The 21493-nt window shown below is 41.7% G+C and overlaps 1 protein-coding gene across 1 annotated transcript in view; it reads right to left on the bottom strand.

Annotated features, from left to right (window-relative positions):
• ADCY5 (adenylate cyclase 5) overlaps positions 1–21493 on the bottom strand; it is a 203238-nt gene that overhangs the window by 46541 nt on the left and 135204 nt on the right. The window contains exons 4-7 of the mRNA XM_005485150.3: positions 9829–9940; positions 9524–9651; positions 5811–5969; positions 5469–5610 (exon numbers count right to left, since the gene is read on the bottom strand). Coding sequence (XP_005485207.2) covers positions 5469–5610; positions 5811–5969; positions 9524–9651; positions 9829–9940 — 541 coding nt within the window. The remainder of the gene's footprint in view (positions 1–5468; positions 5611–5810; positions 5970–9523; positions 9652–9828; positions 9941–21493) is intronic.

The following is a 21493-nucleotide window of genomic DNA, read 5'->3' on the forward strand; positions in this document are numbered from 1 at the left end:
ATGCCTGCTATTTCTTTTAGTGTGTGTGTAATAGGATTTTCCAGCATATTGATCACTATCAGTGCAGTAGTGAAATCTGATTATGGATCAGCCATATCAGATTTAGCTACATATTATTTAGATTTTCTTGAAGTCCTTCTGACATGTGCATGATGTTTCTGGTAGTGTTACATGCTCCAAACCACTGCCTTCATAAATCTACATAAGTGGAACCCTGCTGAGCTCTGATTAAATGACTTAAATTGAGGAATCATCACATTAGATTGATTGTGTTTTGGGAGAGTCACATGCTCAATATTTAAAGGACCATTTTGTTTCTTCAGCTGGACGGAATTCCAGGGCGCTATTTAGAAAAGAATGAGAATTGTTTTTCTAGGAGTTGCAGCCAAAGTTTTGTTGAGCTGTTTTAAGGCCACCATCAACAATCATTTCTGAAACTGGTGTGTACCTGCTATTGTTAAAAGAAACACCCAAGTGTAATCAATTGTAAGACATTAGAAAAAATAAACATTTTTTTCCCTTTGCAGACTTTGTGCAGTCAGCACAGTGTGTTTGGTCAGCAGTATTGCTCATCTGTTTGCAGGCACATTTTGTTTCTACTCGTGTCCAAAGCAAAGCATTCCCCATGATTTCTGACAATGTTGAGGATGAAAAAACTAGCTGTAAAACTGTGTGCTGTTAAAATCTTATTCCTCTTAAGGTCTGTTTCCCACTCCTCCAAACACACACTTTTCCTTCTCAGAGTAAAGCTTTGAAGTGCTGGGAAGAGGAGTTGTGATGGCTCTGCAAATTAGAGCAGCACCTGATCACAGAGAAGAGCAGAAAGTGAGCAACAACCAGAGTGACATGCTCCTGTACAGACTGCAGAAACTTGGGCAGCACAAGAACTGGGAATAAGTAAATGGAGTTCTGTAAGAATTTCAGGGAAGTGATAAGATAGCAATAATGACTGGGACAAATGCTTTGAATAAGATTCAGAAGGGCAGATATAAAAGTTGTGATGGTGGAGGATCAGAGCTATGCAATATGAACGCTACAGTCTGCAGGGTAAGCTAAAAAACATGGATAAAACAAAACCACTCTGTAGAAGGGTAAAAAGGGTAAATACATTGCTCTGCAGGCCATTGCAATGCCTAGGGGTTAAGTTTGGGAAGTATTAAAACGTGGGCAACAGTTTTAGTAATTCTAGCTGATAAATTGCTTGTTTATCTGTTAATACAGACTTTCAGGTAAAGAATGAAGCCAGTAAGGAAGAAAGGCAAGGATCTCCTTGGAGAATTCCTGTATTTCTACCATGCTAATGTGTTCAGTCCATTAGAAACACATATCCAAATGATTGTGAAAATTAACTGGATAAGAATCCAAGTTACCCTGTGCAAATCACCCTATACCATATGAGGATAACAGAAACTTACAATTCTTCATTACTGTAGAATAGAAAGAGCAGATTGTATTTTTCCAGGTAATCACTACTGCCTCAGTGGAGGCAAAAGGAAGAAGGCTCATAAGCACAAGGTTATAAATGGAAAACATTGAATTATAGAATCATTTAGGTTGCATTTAAGATCATTAAATACAGCACTGCCAAGTCCCACAAAACCATGTCTGGAAGCAAAACTTGAAGTGTGATGTGCTGAAGTCAGAAAGACAACCTCCATTCCAGATCTGTGGAAAACTGCCAACTTCCATGTCAGTTCTGGTAACGATATTTTTAATAACTATTTAGTCAGTGATCATGACACATAGCCTGCAGAGCAGCAAATGCTGGGTTTGGATTAACAGACTGGAATCCAAGTTTTTCTAAAGAGAAAAGAAATGCAGCAGCTCTCACTGGCTTTGTTTCTTCCATAGAGCCTTTGACAGAGTGCTGTGTTGGAGAGTAAGGGCTAAGACAGATGGGGAACATGAAGCTGGGAAAAGAGCTTGTTTCTAGTGAAATGGCAAGAGACAGTGTTGAACAAGGAATTATTAGTCTGGATGGAAGTTACAAGCAGAGTTACTCAGTTACTACTCTTAGGGCAGATTTAATTAATTTTTTTTTCTTATCTCACCTGGCAGCAAGTGAGCAATGATTTGGCTAATGGGAGAAGCAGAGGTGCATTTGATAGATATGAAGAAAGGGAATATTAGCACCCAACATTTGAGGACTAATAGTGTACAAAATGCATCATTCCCTTAGAGATCACAGACAGAAACTTCATTTCATTATCAGGAATCACATTAGTTCACCACAGAATAAACAGAAGACACTGAGATAATCCAACTTTGCAAAAGGTAAAGGTTTCCTTTGAGGAGCAAGAAAATATGAGAGATGTGATTGTCTCCTCTTTGTTGTGTGAAAACATAAGAAGAGTCTGCCTCAGGAGAAAAAAGGAGAGGAAGGGGGGGTACAATTGCTGACAGACAACCAGAGCAATCCAGGTTTTAGAGCAGTCCAGTGTTAGCACTAATGGGAGCAAACAAACCACAGCAAAAGATTCAACAGACCTGTATGGCAGAACCTGCTAATTTCATCTTTTCAGGCAAGTGCTCACCCATGAGGGCAGCAGAATCACAGGACAGGGCAAACAGAAAGGTGAAAGCAGATCTGGAGGTAAAGATGAGGAGAAAAAAATCCAAAAAGACTGGATTTTAAAACTTTGTATTTTGGTCTCTTTTAATAGAAAGCAACTCTTCTGTGTATCAGACAGAAAACAAGGACTACATTTTCAGGTCTAGCAATATTATTAAAGACTGAGGGAGCAGAATCTAGCTTTTTTCCCTCCTAAAACCACACTGACTATATTCCAGTTAATAGCATTTTTAAAAGGAAAAAGCAAAAAAAAAATATTTTCAAAGAAGAAGCTATTTTCAGCTCCTGGAACAAAAATATTAGATAGATGTTCCTCCCATTTTGTGCCCAAGAAATGGCATTAACACAATGAAAATTTAAACAGATAAAAAAGACAGAAAATTCAAAGTTGTGGCTCCCTGTGGCAGCAGTAAGAAGAAAGAGTAGGGAATACATACCCTTACATTTTATCTATTTATCAAAACTCATAGTATTGTTGGGTTTTGATGGCTGTGGGACTGATGAAGCAGGTATCCAGATAATTCTGCTATGTGAAGTAAGGAACAGCTCAGGCAGTTACTTGGCTCTGCTCTCAGGTCAATACTAATGCCAAGCCTTATGTACAAGGACAGCAGGAACCCAGACACAACTCACAGCAACTCTTCACTAAGCCAGGTGAACATTTTATGGCCATCACTGGAACAGAATGAACTGAAAACCTGGCTAAATACATCCCAAGAAGTCATTAAAATCAAGCAGAAATGAAAGGAAAAAGTATAGTACCAGAACTTTGCCTGCCATCAGGCAAAAAGTTCAAGACTGACTGAACTGACAATGGGCAAAAGCTTTTCTCACTTCTGATCTTCATGTTGTGTGAAAATGAGTTTTTGAACAGGGAGAGAACTTTAAACATTGGACTAAGTTGTCAGGAGAAATAGAGGATGTCCCATCCCTGGAAGTGTGCAAGGCCAGGCTGGATGGAGCTTTGAGCAACCTGGTCTAATGGAGGGTGTCCTTGCCCTGACAGGGGGTTGGGACAAGATAATCTTTACGGTCCTTTCTTCAAGCCTTAAGGTCAAGGCCTCCTATGATTCTGTGAAACTATTCACAAAGAGATAAAAAACAGCTATGGGAGCACAGAAGTTACAGCAGTATGGGAAAACCAGAAACTCCTCAAACTCCAAACACCTAATGCCCATGGCACTGCCTAGCTGCTTTTTAATGTCTCCGTTTAGCCCAATAATTACATAAGTCATCCAAATGTCCCAGTTTTTAGCTACTCTGGGATGCAGCATGTTACAGCAGCTTTATAGTAGTGCTCAGAGACTTCAGCTAAGGGCTACACTAGGTAACAGAGCTGCAATAAATACATATAAAGCAGTGAAAGAATGGCCCATTTCATTTTCCTATGGCAAATCAAGGCATAAAGATGCAAGTTCCTCAAAACCTATGTCTGGAATGGAATCCACATCTCTTATGAGTCTCTGTCCCATCTCCTACTCAAAACACATCTTGTGTTCAGAAATGAAGGCAGGTGCCAAGCACTCTGAAGTGCTTATGTCTTCATCTTCTCTCCAGAGAAACTTTTGGTTCTCTACAAAAACATGCAGACAACCAGGTATGATTTAAGAGTCAGTATGGGGTCTCCACTCCAGGAGATAGGGTCTGACCACAGGGGTATTTTGTCTTATATTCTTAAATCTGCCCAGCAAAGAGGAAGTGACTTAGATACCTAAAACAGCAGCTGGCTCACTGACAGGCAGTGATGCTCAGGAACAATAATTTTGCCCTGCAAGTTCTAATCCTCTTTTGAAGATTGACATTGTTAATGAGATTTATTTTATGAGCAGATAGAGACCAAAACATCAGCTTCTCTCTTTAGAAGATGATAAGGGATTTTCTTGGAGATTTTTTACACAATATCTATTAAGGAGATTTGAGACTTCCATTCTCTCAGGAAATGAGGCAATGGTAGCAAAGTCTTTCTATACAGGTGTTGGTTATTCAAATCAACTGTGCTGTTGCAACATGTCACAAACACTAATTCACTTAATCTCATAGCAGTCATATTTATAGATATGGGAAGGTTTACTTGGTTTTAGATTCAGAAACATATTAAATTATTTTCAATTCAGGTCAATCTGTGTATGCTTGCCCATACTGTGAATAGCAAAGTAGGGGCTACAGTGCAGAAATTAAGAGAAATATTATTGGCTATGCTCAACTAGATCAAAAAGGTCCTTTTCTAGTATTTCTATAATTTTTAAAAAGAATACAAACTAGTGATAGTTTGCTATTGACAGTCTCACAAAAAGAAGATTTATTGGTTGACTTTATTGGTTGATGTCCACTTGAGTTTGACTTGATTCAAGTTCAAGTCAGTAATGCCCTCATAGCCTTATTTTGTGCAGCCTGACCCATGTCATGGTTGGTATGATCTCATCTTACTGCCACAATGATGACTGATCATTACAGTGGACCAGTTTTTCTCAGCTTCAGAAAGAGAGGCTGAAAAGCAACGATAGGAACTGCTCTAATCTTCATGTTCATTCATCTGGTTGAGCAGGCAGACAAAATCACCTCTGTAATCTGACAGAGAAAAGATCTCTGTGGTTTTAATCTATGCCTTTAAGTATTTCTACAAAATGTATATCTATATTAATAACATTTTTCAACATGATTTTGAAAACAACTGAGGACAATTTCTTTGAAAGAATTAGAAAGAGCTTGATGCAGACACTTTTGTAGATGGTGGCTATTCCCTCCTGTGCACATAAAAGTTCAGGAAGAGGAGAAAGAAACAGGAAATTTTGTCACTGAGTGTCAACTCTCTCATCTATAAAGGCTCTACTTTGGTGTGTCAGAGACATCAAGTTAGGAAAGGCACCTAAACCTGCGTTAGTTTGCTTGGCCTTACCCTCTTCTGGCTGCACCTCACAATCAGGAAGGTCTCAATGCTGTGCTCTTTCAGGTAAGCGTTGCGCTCCCCTCCGAAGCCCAGCTCCACCTCGTAGTCTCCATTGAGATAGTTCAGGGTTGCCTTTGTTATGTGGATGCGCCTTCAATGAGACAAAAGACAAGGAAGTTTTGTAGACTCTGTAAAGTGATCACCTAAAAAGCCAGGTCCTGTCAGGGATGGGTTCCATGAACTGGAACAAACAAGCAATGAACCCCAATTGATTTAGCCATGCCACTACTCTTATACATCCAGTGTGGGAGTTTAATGGATAAACACAACAGCTTGGAGGAAGCAACTTACCCAGCTTTGCCCCCTGCTTCCATGTGGTTGGCTAAGGTGACATCGTTGGACCACACATCAAACTGCCACTTCCTGAGGCCCAGGACCCCGCAGTGAACTCTGCCACTGTGGATCCCGACCCTCATGTTGACATTCACACCCGTCACTTCACGGACCAGCCTGAAAAGAGACGGGGGGAGAAGAGCCGTTACTAATAGCTGAATGGCTGCAGTCAGCAGCACAAACTTGCACCCAGAACACAAAAATCCATCATGATCCATAAATTATTCACAGATACACATGGCACAGCTCATCCACATCAACAGGACAGCAGAACAAAACTGGACGAGCTGTACTGCTCTTGGATGGCCAGGCTGGCCAAGAAGAGCCCTAATTAGAACGTGGAGCTCTTGGAGTAAATCCATGTACACTGAACTCAGGACCAAGTTGAGAACTCATAAAAAAATTATCTCTGGGGCAGTAAAAGGATTAAAGTGCTGGTCTCTGATTTCCATACCAAAGCTGGACATAACCTGCCAGCACTCGGCCTCATTAAGAGTAATAGCATGTTGCAAAGAGAAAAAGGAAATGATTTCAGAGATCTTAATTTGTCTGTATGGCACCAAGCATCAACTTTTCCACAGATGAAATATGATATGTGTGTGAAATACCCCACTGAAGCTGGAAAGCTTGAAGAGGCCTTACAGCAGCAAAACCAGAGAACCACATCTATTGCAGTCACTCCAAACAGGCAGCTACAAATACTCAAGTTCTGAATGTAATGAGGTTTTGGATGCTCTGCTTACTCCCAAAAAGACTGCTGGAATACTTTGTGAGTTTTCCCCTTCAGGGCAAAAGTTAACTTCAAGAGCTGTTCACATGAGAAATATATTTAGGGGGGTGGGTAGGGAAAAGCCTTGATGAGGCCTTCAGAACAACTCTGCTTCTCATCATTGCCAATCACATCATTCCCAGAACATCCATGCTTCACAGGCCAATTCACCTCCATCACATACCACTGTCCCTTCCTTTGAGTAGTAAGTTTCTTGCACAAGGAAGTTCTTTATACCTATCAGATTTCAGTCCCTTCAGTTTTCAGGTTCATCCAGTCGTTTCTAGATAACATCATCTGGACAGGTAACTCCTCCCAACTCCTTAACATCAACACAGCCCTAATATTTATGCTTTAGTTATTAATGGAATTTCATGAATAAAGATAGACCAGTTCTGGACTCCAGTTCCCTCCTAACAGTGCAATATGTCCCTTAAAACAGTGTCCAAGATGACTTCTTGTTGAAACAGCTCCTATCCTCTTCGAGTTCCTTTCTCTTTATGATCCCTGTCTTATGTTTCTTGTGTTTCACTACCTTCTTACTGAAGTGATATTCATTATTTTTATTAACAAGCAGCAGAGATTGTCTAGCAGGTAAAGGAAGCTGATATGGGCAAGGTGTTACGGGCTTATGAACTGAAGAAGCTCCAACTACAACACTCAAGAAAGGAAGAGGAGCTGGAGTAATCCAAATGTAGCTGCACCCATAAACCTGATAGAAACAACACAGCTCCAGTTCCTCCCTCCACTGGGTGCTACAACCCCTCCTGCACCCCTGCCAAGCCATGTTACTGACACAATACCAGGGAACTTTTCTCAGTAGAGTCATTGATGACCAGCTGACTTTGTCCAGACTTTGCAACAAACAAATAAGTTTGGTTATTCATTGGATAAATGAAATATCCTTTGTTAACTTCCTTTTTTTCAGCTCATTTATACCAGTGGTACAGTGAATACAATTTTCATGAAGTCTTTCCTATTTGGGGTAACACTCCCTGCTGTTATTAGACACAGATGAAATCAGCCTACAGGCAGGGCCCAGTGCTGGTGAAGTCTGCAATCAAATGTTCAGTAGTTATTTGTTGTTACCTGCAATCAAATGTTCAGTAGCTATTGGTTACCTTAATTGTGAAACCTCTTATCTTGATCCTTAGGGGAGGAGGGGGGAAGAGGGAGAGCCGGGATAGTGAGAACAGAATCACCTTCCAGACTTATTAAGAGATAAGATTGTTAAATGCATTCATTATACAGCGAGTGGGAAACAAGTTTTAAAGGCTGCTGAAGAGCTATTTGTAAACAAACACTGAGTGCACCTCAGCTCTGTGTTTATTCCAGTAAGGTGGGTTGCAGCTAATCAATGAAGTCTGGACTTCCTGGTGTTATTTAGCCTTGTGGGGAATTACACAGCAACATGTGAAAGCCTCTGGATTTCATCAGGCCAACAACTGGGCAATGAACACAATATTCTGTGGGGCTGGTGGCTAAGGATTGCTGCTTCTTGTGCTTGACAGGACCCTTTGTCACCTGCTACTTAATTCTATCTCACATGGAAGAAAGAGCATTCTTTCAAGGGCTGCTGGGAACTAGTTACTTGCAATTCCTCTTATTTTGCACATTGCATACAAACCTAGAAAGGAGATTGGTGCAAGACAATGGAGTTTAAAAACAGGAAAGAAAAGGTAGAAAGTCCTGACAGTGTACACTGTATATAAAGCAAGGGAAGGCTGTTGCATACTGTGCTTTGAATGAGGTCTCCTGGGTGAAAACACTGCTTTTTACCCTGTGTATTTGTGTTATGAAAATGAGGTTGAAAACTCTGGGGGTGTATTGATGTCCTTGCAGAAATTCAAATGGTAAAGCATGTACTGTACCAACCTCAGGAGGGAGGTATCTCTAGATTTTATCAAGCTGAAGTGGAAACTCCATCAATTTACTTCATAGAATAAGTGGAGAATACTGAGAGATCATCTACTTCTCTGTTGGTACCACTAATACTTCAGAATATACTTTCAGAAAATAAAAAACAAAAGAGAAGGGAAAGAGCAGGAGAGTCTGTGCAGAGAGATGGTGTAGACATCAAGGTCAGCTTAGCTACCATCCAAAACTGACTGAACTTTGCACCTGAACTTGCATACACTCAAGATGACCAAATAAATCTTCCTTCCCTGAATTCTGAAAGAATTGGCCTGTGAAAGCACATGTACAATGCAAACAATATTCAACACTGTCTGGAATCCTCCAAGCAATAAAACTAGACATGGATCTCCTCTTTGTTACTCTTGAAAGACAGGAATGGTCTGGACTAACACAGCTGCTAGTCTGACCTCAGCAGCAGGCAAAGCCCCACCACATGTTTTAAAAGAAAAAAATACAGATGGGGAAGTAAAGCAAAAAGACAAATCTGTGTCAGTAATTAATTTAACTAAAGTAAGAAAGCCTTGAATCTGACCCTTTTTGCATAGAGAGACACACAGAGAAGGATTTGTTGAACTAGACAAGACAGATCTTAGCAGAGCAATTTTAAGGTGAGTAAAAAACTGGTTTAAAGATATAAATGAATAGTGACTGAAATTTAATAAAGTTATTATTAACCCTCTGAATTCACAATTCTGCAATCCACTGGAATCCTCCTTTGGGAATGAGACTTCCAGTAATTACAGTAACCTTTGCCTTTTCCATCAAGAGGCTGAGCTCTGATAACCGCGTGACTGTATGGACACAAGTGTCTGTTTTGGTGCTGTCAAACCTTAACAGCATTTTGGGTTTTTGTTCCACCTGTTTTCCCTTTTTGCTGGCCAGAGTTCTCTGGTTTGGTTACCTTGCTCCTAATATTAAGAACTAACAGGAAAGAGAATCTACTTGCATTTGTTTTGAGCTTCTCTCTGGGGAATATGGTACTTACGAGATGGCCTCTATCATATCCATTCCCATTTCAACACAGCAGTGTGCATGGTCAGCTCTTGCTTCTGGCAACCCAGACACACAGTAATAGCAATCACCCAGGATCTTGATCCGTAAACAGTGGTTCTCCTTAAAAAAAATAAGAATAATAAAGGAGAAAGAAGTATTCAGCTTATATTCATGGTTGCAATAGCTTGCCTTTTAGGGCAGTGAATATTTAAGAAATCCAGTGAACCAGCACAGTATGTCATTCTTGCAACAGGAGAATGAAAACAAGAGGAAACAAAATTATAATAGAAAACTTACAGCTGCAAGTTTATCGAATCTGGCAAAGAGCTCGTTCAGCGTCATGACCAGCTCCTGAGCAGTGCACTGGGAGGCCAGGCTGGTGAAACCCTCTATGTCTGCAAAGAGGATGCTGGGGAAAAGAGAGGGGGAAAACAAAAAAAAAAAAGTGTTACAACATTTGTTGCTGATATTTGTGTAAGTGTAAATTGCACATAGAAGTCCGGGATGGGAAGGCATGTGGGGTGTCCCAGCCCCACAGCAACAAGGAGATGAGCAGCTTGAATGCACCTTAGGATGCAGCCCCTACCCCACCTGCAGCTCCCAGGAGCTCCTCCCAGCAAGGCTGCAAGCCCAAATGTGGGAACCCAGATCATCCCTCTGGCCAAAAGATCCCGAGATCCAAAGTGACCAATGTGCTGCCAAATGACAATTGCAGACCTTGCCAGCTGAGGCCAACTGGCAGGGATCTGCAATTAGGATATCTCTGCATAAGGATATCACATCACAGGTCCACCCAGGAGGGACTGGGAAAGCCCTGTGAAAGCAGCCTGGACTGTTTTGAAAGCACAATTATTTGAATCACAAGTATTATTAATGACTCTTTGATTTCAGTGAATCAATATTAATGTTGTGCTGCAAGGACAACAGTGGGTTGCGGGTTTTTAAAAAACTGCACAAAGATTTTGTCTCATTGATAATTACAACATGGAAAATACTGACTTGCAATCAAACCCAGCCATTATGGCAAATTTAAAACTATTCAGTAAAACAAGCAGCAGACTTTATAGATCCAAGATAAAATGTAGACATGCACATACACTTATATAAATAGAAAATTCATGAGTTCTACTTGTATATTGGAATATTTATCCAGTGGTTTATTTGTTCTTTGAAGTTGATTATTGCCATCAAGATGTACTTGGAAAAGAAATTAAAAGTATAAATAACAACCACTTTGGAATTGTTTCTTCTTTGTAAAATAAAACTCCAACATGTTTTAGGCAAATTGCAGAGGTATGTTTTTAGTTGGAATTCCCTGCAATGCCTTCAATCAGAAAGCAAAACCAACAAAAATATTTTTACAAGCATTTTTTGCAAAAATCCCGAAACACATTTCAATTCTGGCATGCTTTTCATATTTTCCTTCTACATTTCAACTCCAATAAATCACCAACCAAACATATTGCATTAAATACTTTGTTAGTCACACTGATGCTAAAATGTACAAGAGAAAAACAAGATGAATGCAGGGATGTCTGAATCAAAATATACTTTGCCATTTTTAAACACTTGAGAAAACACACAAAAATAAATCAAGATTCCACATATTTACAAATAAAAGTAAACCTCCTGAAGAAACACACTTGAAATCAAATGAAAGCTTAGACAAGTCCGTACTGCTCATAAGCAATTGAAGTACGTGCTAATATGTAATGTACAAATGGGAAATGTCTCCAGTTCTATGGCAGTAACCAAATATGTCTTGTTGAAAGCACGTTCCTTTTCCAACATAGGGCAAATTGCAAATTAATAGTTTTTGAACATGTTCACACTCTGCTTGTGTGCATGTTGCAATAGCCTTGTGTTAGAACAGGAGAAATGAAGATCAGCTGCTGCCCTGACATTCAGATACCAACGGGTGTATCTGAAGATACTACACAGGGATGCCCTGAGCCTTCTCCCCATGCCTAATAAATGTGGATAAATGACTGAGGTTGCTCTCTTCATTCCCCATTTATCATTCCAGATAAATGGATCAGACATTTCTAGAAGTGGAATGGTGGCAATATTTCAACCACACAAATGAAGCAATCAGCAGAGCCCTATGGAGCTGTTCTGCACCCAGATTTGTGTTACCTAACCAAGCACCTGGGTGCATTACAGCCAGCCAGCTGTGTGACCTGCTCTGCCACCCAACAGCCACACTGCTGAGCTATCAGCACTCTCTGGGACACATGGGCTGCAGGGAATGGAAAACCTCACCAGAGTATGGAAAGGACTGCATGTGAGATGGCAGAGGACAGAGCAGGTAGCTGGGAACTGAAGATGGAGAGGACAGACACACATTTGTGCCAAACAACTGGAGAAAGAACAAGACACAAGAGTCAAAGGAAACAGTCCTTGACAACTGGAACCCAGCCTGCAGCCTCTGTCCTCTGCTCTCAGCAAGGTAATAGAAAGGCACTAAATCACATTTTACTCCTCTGCCCAATCTGCCCCCTCCACACACTCCTGCTAGCACTGCAGCTCCAGCAGCAGAGACTCCAGCCAGGTTTGTCAGTCCCAGCCCCTCCTGCAAGGGAGGAATGGGGACTGAGGAACTTCTCCTGTTATTAGCCCTTGTAATCCTTACATTCAGCCTGCTCCCTGTAAAATACCCAACAACCCAGAAGTGACAAGGAAAAGAGTTGTCTCTTACAGCAGCCATCATGGAACAGCTCATGATCCCCATCCTGAGTTTAGTAAGAGCTGTTATTTGAAAAGAAGCTTGTTATATCTATGTGCTTATACACACAACACACAGTGAGATGTCTGAAGCACCTCCAGATGCTGCCAGCGCATTTACCCAGACTATCAGCCTTAGAGATTAAACACACAGGTTCCCACTACTCTTAACTCCTTACTCCACACTTCAGCCATGTCAATGACTACCCTCAGCAGTGAAAAGGTTTTATTACAGGACCATGGTGTTGGTGATTGTGATGCCCAACTCATGCCAACTATTTGTCAGTCTTCAGAGGTCATGCCATCTCCTTGCTGGAGGGAGGACAATGCCAGTAACAGCCTCCCTTGTGTCAAATGGTGCAGCAAATGACAATGGGTCAAAAAAAAGTCAAAGGAAATAAATATTATAGCTATAAAATATCGTGAGATGAGTAAGGCAGTGGTTTAGCTGTACTATTTGCTGAAGCAGATTAGAAGGGATTGACCACACAATCTGCAGCCTGGACATCAGCAACTATTATCAGCCCTGAGTTCCAGTCCCCTCATCTGGGAGGCTACTGCTTTGTGGAAAAACCAGTTTAGCATGTAATTAAAATGTTGTAATGGTTTCAGAGTTCTTGATATATTTTCCACTCCATCACTGTCTTCAGATTTACCATCTGATTGGGTTTTGTCCAGCAGTAACCAGGGTATGACCTCAAAAAATACAGAAAATGGTTTATTTCTGGGAAAGACAGGGAAGAAAAGAGGACTTATCATTAATTTTATATGTCTTTCTAAATTCTTTCTGTTTTATTTTGGTTGAAAAGTACCACAAATTGTGTTTTAGGGTAGAGGTGAATACTTTCCTAAGCTCCTATTTCAGTTCCTATTTCCAGCAAGGACTGGCTCAAGATTTCATAGCTGTACAATGCAAGCTCAGTTTTGTGGCTGTTGCCCTGCATGGCTCATGATGCTGACAGGAAAAAAGGATGGAAAAGAGCTTGATGGCAGATCCTGCCATCCTCCCTTCTGCTTAAGGACCAGCTTGACACCTGCCTGGTCGCACCCAAAGCCTAGGCAAGGGAAGAGGAAAGGCAGATACCGGGACTGGAACACCCCATAGCTGCTGGCTCCGATGGATTCCACCATGTCTGAAGGGCAGCACAGGGCGGGCTGGGCTCACAGCTCCAGCTGCTGCTGCCATGGCAATGCCAGCTCTGCCTGAGCTTGGCTCTTCCCAAAACCACCAGGACACAGTGGACTGCAAGGATGTCTGAGTGCTCTGTGCACAGTGCCTCACAGAACTGCAAAGGCAGACTGAGCTGAAATGGAGGGAACACAGCCAGGATGCAGAGACAAGAGGAGAAAATTCCCATCCTGCTGAGTTCAGCTTTTCCATTTTTTGGTCTGTAATGCATTCACACAACAGTTAAGATACCTGTGGACAAGCAGCTCTCAAACCAGCAGGAGCCTCAGTGCAACATCCCAGAGACCAACTCAGGTCCACCCCCCTGCTGCATCAAGTCCTACCACTGCAGGTCCTTTAAAACTATCGCTGTAAGGTGATCCTTGCACTACTGATGCAGAAGCACCACAGGATCTTTGGGATGGCAAAAGATGGCAGAGAACTTTTTTTGCAAGTGTGCAGGAAGGGGAGAGGTTTGGCAGAAAGCAAAGAACATAAGGAATAAGAAGAACTAAGGACAAGGTGGGAAGCAGGAAACCACGAGATGTTTAAAAACCACACACATCTACAGGGAATGATTTTGCAATGCAGACTTAAATGTCTGAAGCTAATACAGTTATTAAAGGAGGGACACGACACAAGTTTCCCTGCAAATGCAGGATTATTCAAAATGCGAAATTAAATCATGAGTGCTTCTAATGTAAAAACAAAAAAACCCAGCCGTGTTCTATTTCAAGCCATGTGCGTGCCATGCACGCCAGCCACAACATAAATCAAGCAAGGCAAGAAACACAAACCCTATCACCATCACAACGGTGATGCCAGTCAGGAATATAAACACCATGTGTTGCTGGAAACCAAGCGCCACAGGCACTGCATGGGAAACAGAACAAAACCCCACACTCTGAGAGCTTTAATGCCTTATAATAACTGCTAAGTGCTTTTGACTGGATCTGAACCATGGTATTTTACCACAATGAACACTAGCTACAAGAGAAGAAAGAGTTCGTGTGCCACAATGACATAATCATTGTTCACTACAAGCAAGCATTCACAAGCAAAGGTGTAACAAGAATGCCACTGACTTTAGACACAGTCTGCCCTTGCCAGTGAGCTCACTAAGCTAATGGGGGAGGACAGGGTCTCAGGGTGCTACAACACCATCCACTGCAATTGGTGTTGCAAGCCATTGAGTCATACTGTGAACAAGGAAGAACAAAGGAAAAGGATGGACCAGGATGAAGCTAATAAAACTCTCACTTGAAAGGCTGGATCAAGCTCTTTACACCAAAGCAGGCTTTCAGAGAACCACAGTAATGGTGAAGTTGGAAGGGACCTCTGGAGGCCACCTCATTTAACCCTCTGCTCAAGCAGGGCCACCTAGAGATGGTTACCAAGACCATGTTCAGATGTCTTTTGAGTATATCCAGGGTGGGAGTATCTCTTCAGCATTTTGGTAAACAAGTCAATTTTTACACTTGGACATCTGTTTAAAAGCCAATACCTCTCTTGCACTGTAAGCCCAGAATTATTTTCCATCTCCAGTGGCACAAACAAAGTATTAAGTTCATCTAGAAGTTCCTGGAATACACAAGACATCAAGATAAATCCAATCTCTCCTTCTTAGCTACTTGGGGATAGGATGACACAGAGATCCCCTGTGTCTTCTACTCACCCTGTGCACAAGATAGGATTCCAGCTTCCAGAAGCACTGAGAACATCTCATCATGCTCTTTCCCTGCTGAATTTGACAGCAGCAACAACAAAAGGACAAACCAAAACAAGCTGAGGACAAGTTCCCAGCAGTGCCACAGTGGCCATGGTACCAATGTGAGCAAGGGCAGCAGAGCCCACCTAGGGAGGGTGAAGGGGCCCACACAGATCACTGTGCTGAGTGACAGCCCAGGGACCAGCCCAGCAAGCTGCTTCTAGATCATCTCAGGTCTCAACAGCATGTCAGCCTTGCTCTCTTGGGATGTCTGTGTGACAGGCTAAAGACACAGCCTTAGCAATGCAAAAAATGTTCTCCAGAACAGCAGGACATCAGACAGACCAGAGGTTAAAATTTTTCCTTTTCCTACAGTCATGGGAAAAAAAGCAAACACAACAGCAAAAAGATACATGCTCTGTCCTCAACTTATATGGTCATTTTGGAGAAGATCCATTTAGTACTGGAAATCACCTATTGTTTAAAATGAGCCCTAGCTCTGCTGTGACACATGAGCTGGCACAGCTCCCCCCTGGAAAGGAGGACTCAGTCTCGCACCATGTTCCACCTTGAGATCATTCATGCTGGCTCCCACTTGCTCAAGAGGGTGAGAAGGGGCACATGTACACAAATGTTGTGATAAGCAAACGAGTACTGGTGAGGGAGAGGAAAACACAAAGTAGGAGGAAATACACACACACAAAAAAAACTTCTACAAAACCAAACCCCTGGAAAACTGTGAGGCTTTTCACCTTTTTCTTTTCAACGAAAGGCAGAAAACCTCAAAGTTGCCAAAAACGTAAAACAGGCTCACATGCCATATATGAGAACTTCCCTCTGCAAGGCCATACTAAGTGAATCTGCTGGCAGCAAACACCAGCAAAGAAGCAGAAGACCAGATGGCTCTGGGAGACACTGGTGGCAACGTGCAGACTGCCATCCACAGCCACTGCACGATGACAGCCAGGCTCTCTGCAAAGACACAAACTGCAGAGCCCTGCTTTGGCTTGATTTTCCTCTGTTTGCTCTCAGGTGAGTGTTACTGGAGGTCAGAACTGCCTGAGGGACTCATCTGGGAGATGCACATCTCCAGCACAAACATGCCACATTTGTGGCTGCAGCTCTGTCTGCATTAGCAGGGCTGGGAATGCCCTATGGAAAGGCTCTGGCCCTGCTGATGCTCAGGGGCTGCTGAGAAAAATGGCACCAGACTGTCCATCATGGTCATCTCCTCACCTCAGCGGTCTGTCCCTCACTGACAGCGCAGGAAATGGGAAGAAATTTAGATCCTGACATCACTAACCAGAAGGGGGAAAATGCACCAGTCATGCAAAGAAAAGTTTTTCCATGACTTCCCTAGGTTTGCAGTTTACAAGCATGAGTAGCATCCCCAGTTACTGGAATTTAGCCATAGCTAGGCAACATCAGTACTCCCTTTTTTATTTTAAACATGAAAAACTTGCTATCCTCTCCTTCTAAACATTTAGAGTTACAAGATTTTCCTATTTCAGCAGACTATATTTAACCAGATTGATTTTTCACTGGAAACAGGAGTAATAAATAGTCTTTTGGGAAGAAAAGCTACTTGAGGAAGGCAAAACCAAATAAAAATAGATATGCAGCATCTACCAGCCAAACTATAGGTGTGACACACTATAGATGGCTTTGAGATGACTGAAAGAAATTTTAATCCTCCGTCATTGCCAGCTAAATTAGATACTTCTGTCTGTCAAACCTAAAAAGGAGATCCAATCATTCTAAATAAGACTTTGTGTTATTAAGAAGGAGGAAATTTAGACCTTTTTTATTTAAGAAGGAACTGATGGGAATGCCTATTTTTTTCCAATTTCTCTGGTCAGGGAAAAAATCATGTAAATGCAAAAGATGCCAAATCCATTCCATCTCCAAGGAAGTTTAAGATGGCAAAGCTGAAGGATGGGGCCTTTTGCAGGAAGGACCCACACACAGCACTGACCCCAACCACGTGCCTTTGCTGTGGCTCTGAGCAAGCTCTGCCTGAGCAGTACAAAAGAGCTGGCAGGTCTGTCCAAACTGGAGCTCAATCCAGTCCACACCAAAATAAACCTCAGATGTTCCACAAGACAGCCTGAAATCCAGACCTGCAGGTAAAAGAGAAAGGAAAAGCCATATTCTGATTTTCAAACTTCAGGTGTGCTTTTTCCTTTGAGCATTCCTGCAGCCTGTTTTCTGAGCTTGGAGCAATCTCTGTTATGAAAATCCTGCTGTAAACCAATAAGTAGGACAGCAGAGCTAAGAGAATTCTGAAAAAAGGGACCAGCACAGTTGTAATTCTGTTCAGGGCAGGAAGGCACTATTGCTTCCTGCCTTCTCTTTGAGACAATACCTTTCAAAATTGACTGAAGCTACAGAAGCAGCATGGTAAGAAAGAGAAACAACTGAAAATTTAAGCATTAAAGCAAAAGCAAACCTGTTGCAAAGGGACCGTGTGCCAGCAATCCCTCAGTTGTCAGAGAAGGCAAGAGAGAAATGTATTTTGTCACAGTTAACAGTTTCACAAGTGCATCCTGGCTCAGGCACACGGCACAGAGATGAAATTGCTTCTAATCAGGTTTGTGATGCTTTCTGTTATGTATTGCTCAGATCTTTGTATTTGATGGAGAAAGAATGAGCTCTTCATAGCTGTGAAAACTGCCTTCAGTCTGTTCTTCTCTGGTATCATGGATATTCAGGCTAACAATGATGCTTTTGTACTCCCTAAGCAAAAAGCTGCAGTGATTCTGCATGCAGCCAGCACTTCAATCTAACCTTACTTCTTCACTTTTTCCCAGTGTTCTGTCTTTTGGGATTTATTTACTTTGTCATTTCAGCAAGTCAGGGTTTTCCCTCTGGAAAGTCACTACAGAATGAAAACATAACATTAGTATATAAATGTCATCATTTAAAGCATTAAGGAGCAATTGTGCATTTCCCAAAGTGGGTAGGTAGCAAAATGCACAGACTCCCAATGGATCAGCTGAGAAGGGACAAGTGCTGTGATGTTCTGTGTACATGATTTCCATGGGTAGCTTATTAGATCAATAACACAAAGTGGCCATTTGGTGGGAAAACAGTACTGAGGAGCATAAACATGATTCTTCCTGCCCTTTTTGGAACAGTCAGCATGAGTGGACTCACTGTCCTCCCCTTCTTTACTTTAAAATGTAGTTGAGCAGTTGTGTTTTTAAAATTACACTGATGAAACTGTAAAGAGAAATGGACCCAAAGCATTCAGAGACACTTAACTGTGCACACTTTATAATGGTCACTTTTCTGAGAAACACTAATGAACATCAGTGGAGAGGAACTGTAAAATGAAGACATAATTCTTCATCAGGTACTTTGAAAGTTAAAATGGCTGCCCAAAGAAAATGGCACAGCTCATTAACTGAGGGATCAATGTTATTTGATTAATAAACAAATGTGATAATAAATTTAATAATAAACCACATTCATGCTTTCAGTGACAAGGGAGATTGGCTGCAATGTCAGAATCAAATGAAAAGGAAAAAATCCTGCAGGAAATTGAACTTGTTATCTGGCTGTTGTACACTGCATTAATTTTCCTTACCTGATAAGAACCAGTAATGAATAGATACACTCAACTCACAACTAAAGTATCCCAACTTTACAAGACCTATAATTTAACATTAAGGGTTTTTTTCCCTTTTTAAGATGTCACCTACCATCACATATGAATTGCCGAGTGGCACTTAGGTTGATATCTATTTTTGGTTCCCTTTGGTGACACAGAAAACTCCAGCTTCCATGGAGAAACAAGGTAAATATAATTAAATTCTGTACAATTGCTATCAGCAGTAGAACCACTCCTCCTCAGAAGGCAGTTCAGGTGAATATAAGGATTTCTATGCAAAGATGGTCCTTGAACAGAGAATATGAAATTCCATGCACCTCTTCAGCCCCTAACATATCTCATATTCCAAATACTTGGCATATTTCCATGATTTCATAGAGAGTAAGCAGTGACACTGAGCAACTGTTAAAATGCCATTGGTGCTAGGGAAGCAACAACACACTATCTTCTAGAGACAGCAGTATGGTCTACAAATAAAATACAGAAAGATGCTCAAGGTGACATGGGAAAACCCTGGCAAAGCAGGAATGTGAATCCTGGCCTCCCAAGCCCAGGAAACATCCACACAAACCCCACTCCTGACATGCTGGAGCAGGAACCATGGTGAAGGCAGGTCTGCTCACTGCAAATGTCTCTCCAACTTTCCCCTAAATCTCCCCTGATTTTTGTACTCAGTGGTTTCTTCTCATAATGAAGCAGACATATAATTTTAACTTGATTTCAAGAGAATTACTGTAATTGCCACCAACAGAATAATAGATCTGCATATAAAGAAATGGCTTTTCTCTTGCCTTTTCCATTGGAAAATTTAATTTCTGTGTTAATGCATTAAGATATTTCACTAAGCCATTTGCTTGGTACTCTCAATATTCACAAAATATTATTATCAAATGTAGTTTCTGCAAACAGCTATTAGTTTACCAGTGTTCTAATATCAATAAAATCAGTAGAATCTGACCAGGTCTTTTCTACAGCATAGAAAGCCACCTTGGAGACCACTTAAACCATATAATATGGTAATGTGTCTCATAGCATAAAAATAAGAGGAAAGTTGCTGTTTCAGATCTTTCTACATCTATGCAAAACCAGTCTAGCTAATTTCTGTATACTTTCTATGCCAGCACAGTAGCAGCAATTTTGGTTTTCACAAAGCTGCATGGAATGGAATTTAAGTGCCAGGGAGGACACATGCCCATGTGAAGTCTAACAAAGCTGGCAACAAAATTGTGGCTGACGAGTCACAGGACAGACAGGTTGGGACTTCTCCCCTTGGGGATCTGGGGAATCCAGAGCCGAATTCACTTGCAGAGAAGGAAGGAGTTTGAGCAAACTGCCCCAAGTGAAATGTCTGTTGGAATACCCATGTTAACAGCCACACTGATCCTGTCCCCAGCACTGACCCATTCAGGTTTCTAAGAGATGCCTGGGATTAGAGTGATTTGCTCCTCCAGACAGGAGCAGGCATGGCTGAGGTGAAGTGTTCCTCAAACAACTCATGCGTGCTCTGCCTGGGGTCCGTGCCGGGGCTGCGTGGACCAATGTGGCACCAGGTCCCAGTGTGAGCAGGGCCTGGGGCTGTCAGGCACATCTGGAGCAGAGGGCAGCAGAAGGAAACAAAGCATGAAAACACAACACAAACCCTAAAGATCTTTGAACAGCCTGCAACTTGCAAGATGCTCACTAAGGCGAAGTGCAGCTGTGCTATTTGGTGCTTGTGTGGCTGGGTTAAATGCTCCTGCAGTTCAGATATCAGGAGATGATTCCCTGTTCCTACACACCAAGCCACTCTCCGGAAGCCTGAAAATGCTTAGCACAGCTACTCTATTTCTTAAACACCACAATAAACAAACTTGCAGAAGTGCTGGATTCTAATAGCCACTGCACAGAAAGAAAGCAAGAGGGGAGGAGGGGAAGTGCAGCAGCCCACACAACATCAAATGCTGGTAGGCTCAGTGCTAAATAGCAGATGATTCTTACTGAATAAGTGCCCTAGATTTTGCAAACAATACAGGGAACAAAAATAGAAACCCATTTACATATTGCTGTTAATAACTTTATTTATAGTGTCACAGCTAGAGCACAATAACTGCAGCCATGGCTTAACTTGAAAGCCATTCACTGTGGAGGAGTCAGACAGATACTGTTTTCTCAATCCTTATGCAACTGAAAAAAAATCCTGCTAACAACATCCAGTCACCAGAGTCCTTGTAAACAGAATATGAAAAGAAGTTAACAGCATTCAAGTCCAAAAGCAAATCATCCCTGGGATCCTCTTGGCTTCTGCACCTTCTGGCTACTTAGGACATGCTGTGGTTAATCAAAGACCACCAGAGTTAGAAATCCTGGCAAGCAATTTCAGTTTGAGCCTCGTGATAGCACCTTACAGGAATATTCGACTGTTGTTTAATTTATTTCTTTGGTTGTTATTTGTTTGTTTGAATTAAGAGGTACAGACAGGGCTCAGACTAGGTCAGCAGCTACAATAAGAAACAGTATGTGTCCAGAATTAAAGAGAATCCCTCCCACATCTGTGCTGCCATCTACGTGACTGTAGCCAAATCTTACCTGGGAGCCAAGATTCCTGCCAGATAAAATACCACTGGCCTGACACAAAACACTGGCATATCTTTAAGGTACAGAAATTTGTATCCTTGATTCCATAGTATTTTGCAAATGCCTGCTATTTATAAGTAAATGGAGTGAAACTAAAAGCAAGAAAACCATCTCCTATGACCCATCACCCAAAATG

This window comes from Zonotrichia albicollis, chromosome 10 (genome assembly GCF_047830755.1).
Source record: "Zonotrichia albicollis isolate bZonAlb1 chromosome 10, bZonAlb1.hap1, whole genome shotgun sequence".
In the NCBI taxonomy this organism is placed as follows: domain Eukaryota; kingdom Metazoa; phylum Chordata; class Aves; order Passeriformes; family Passerellidae; genus Zonotrichia; species Zonotrichia albicollis.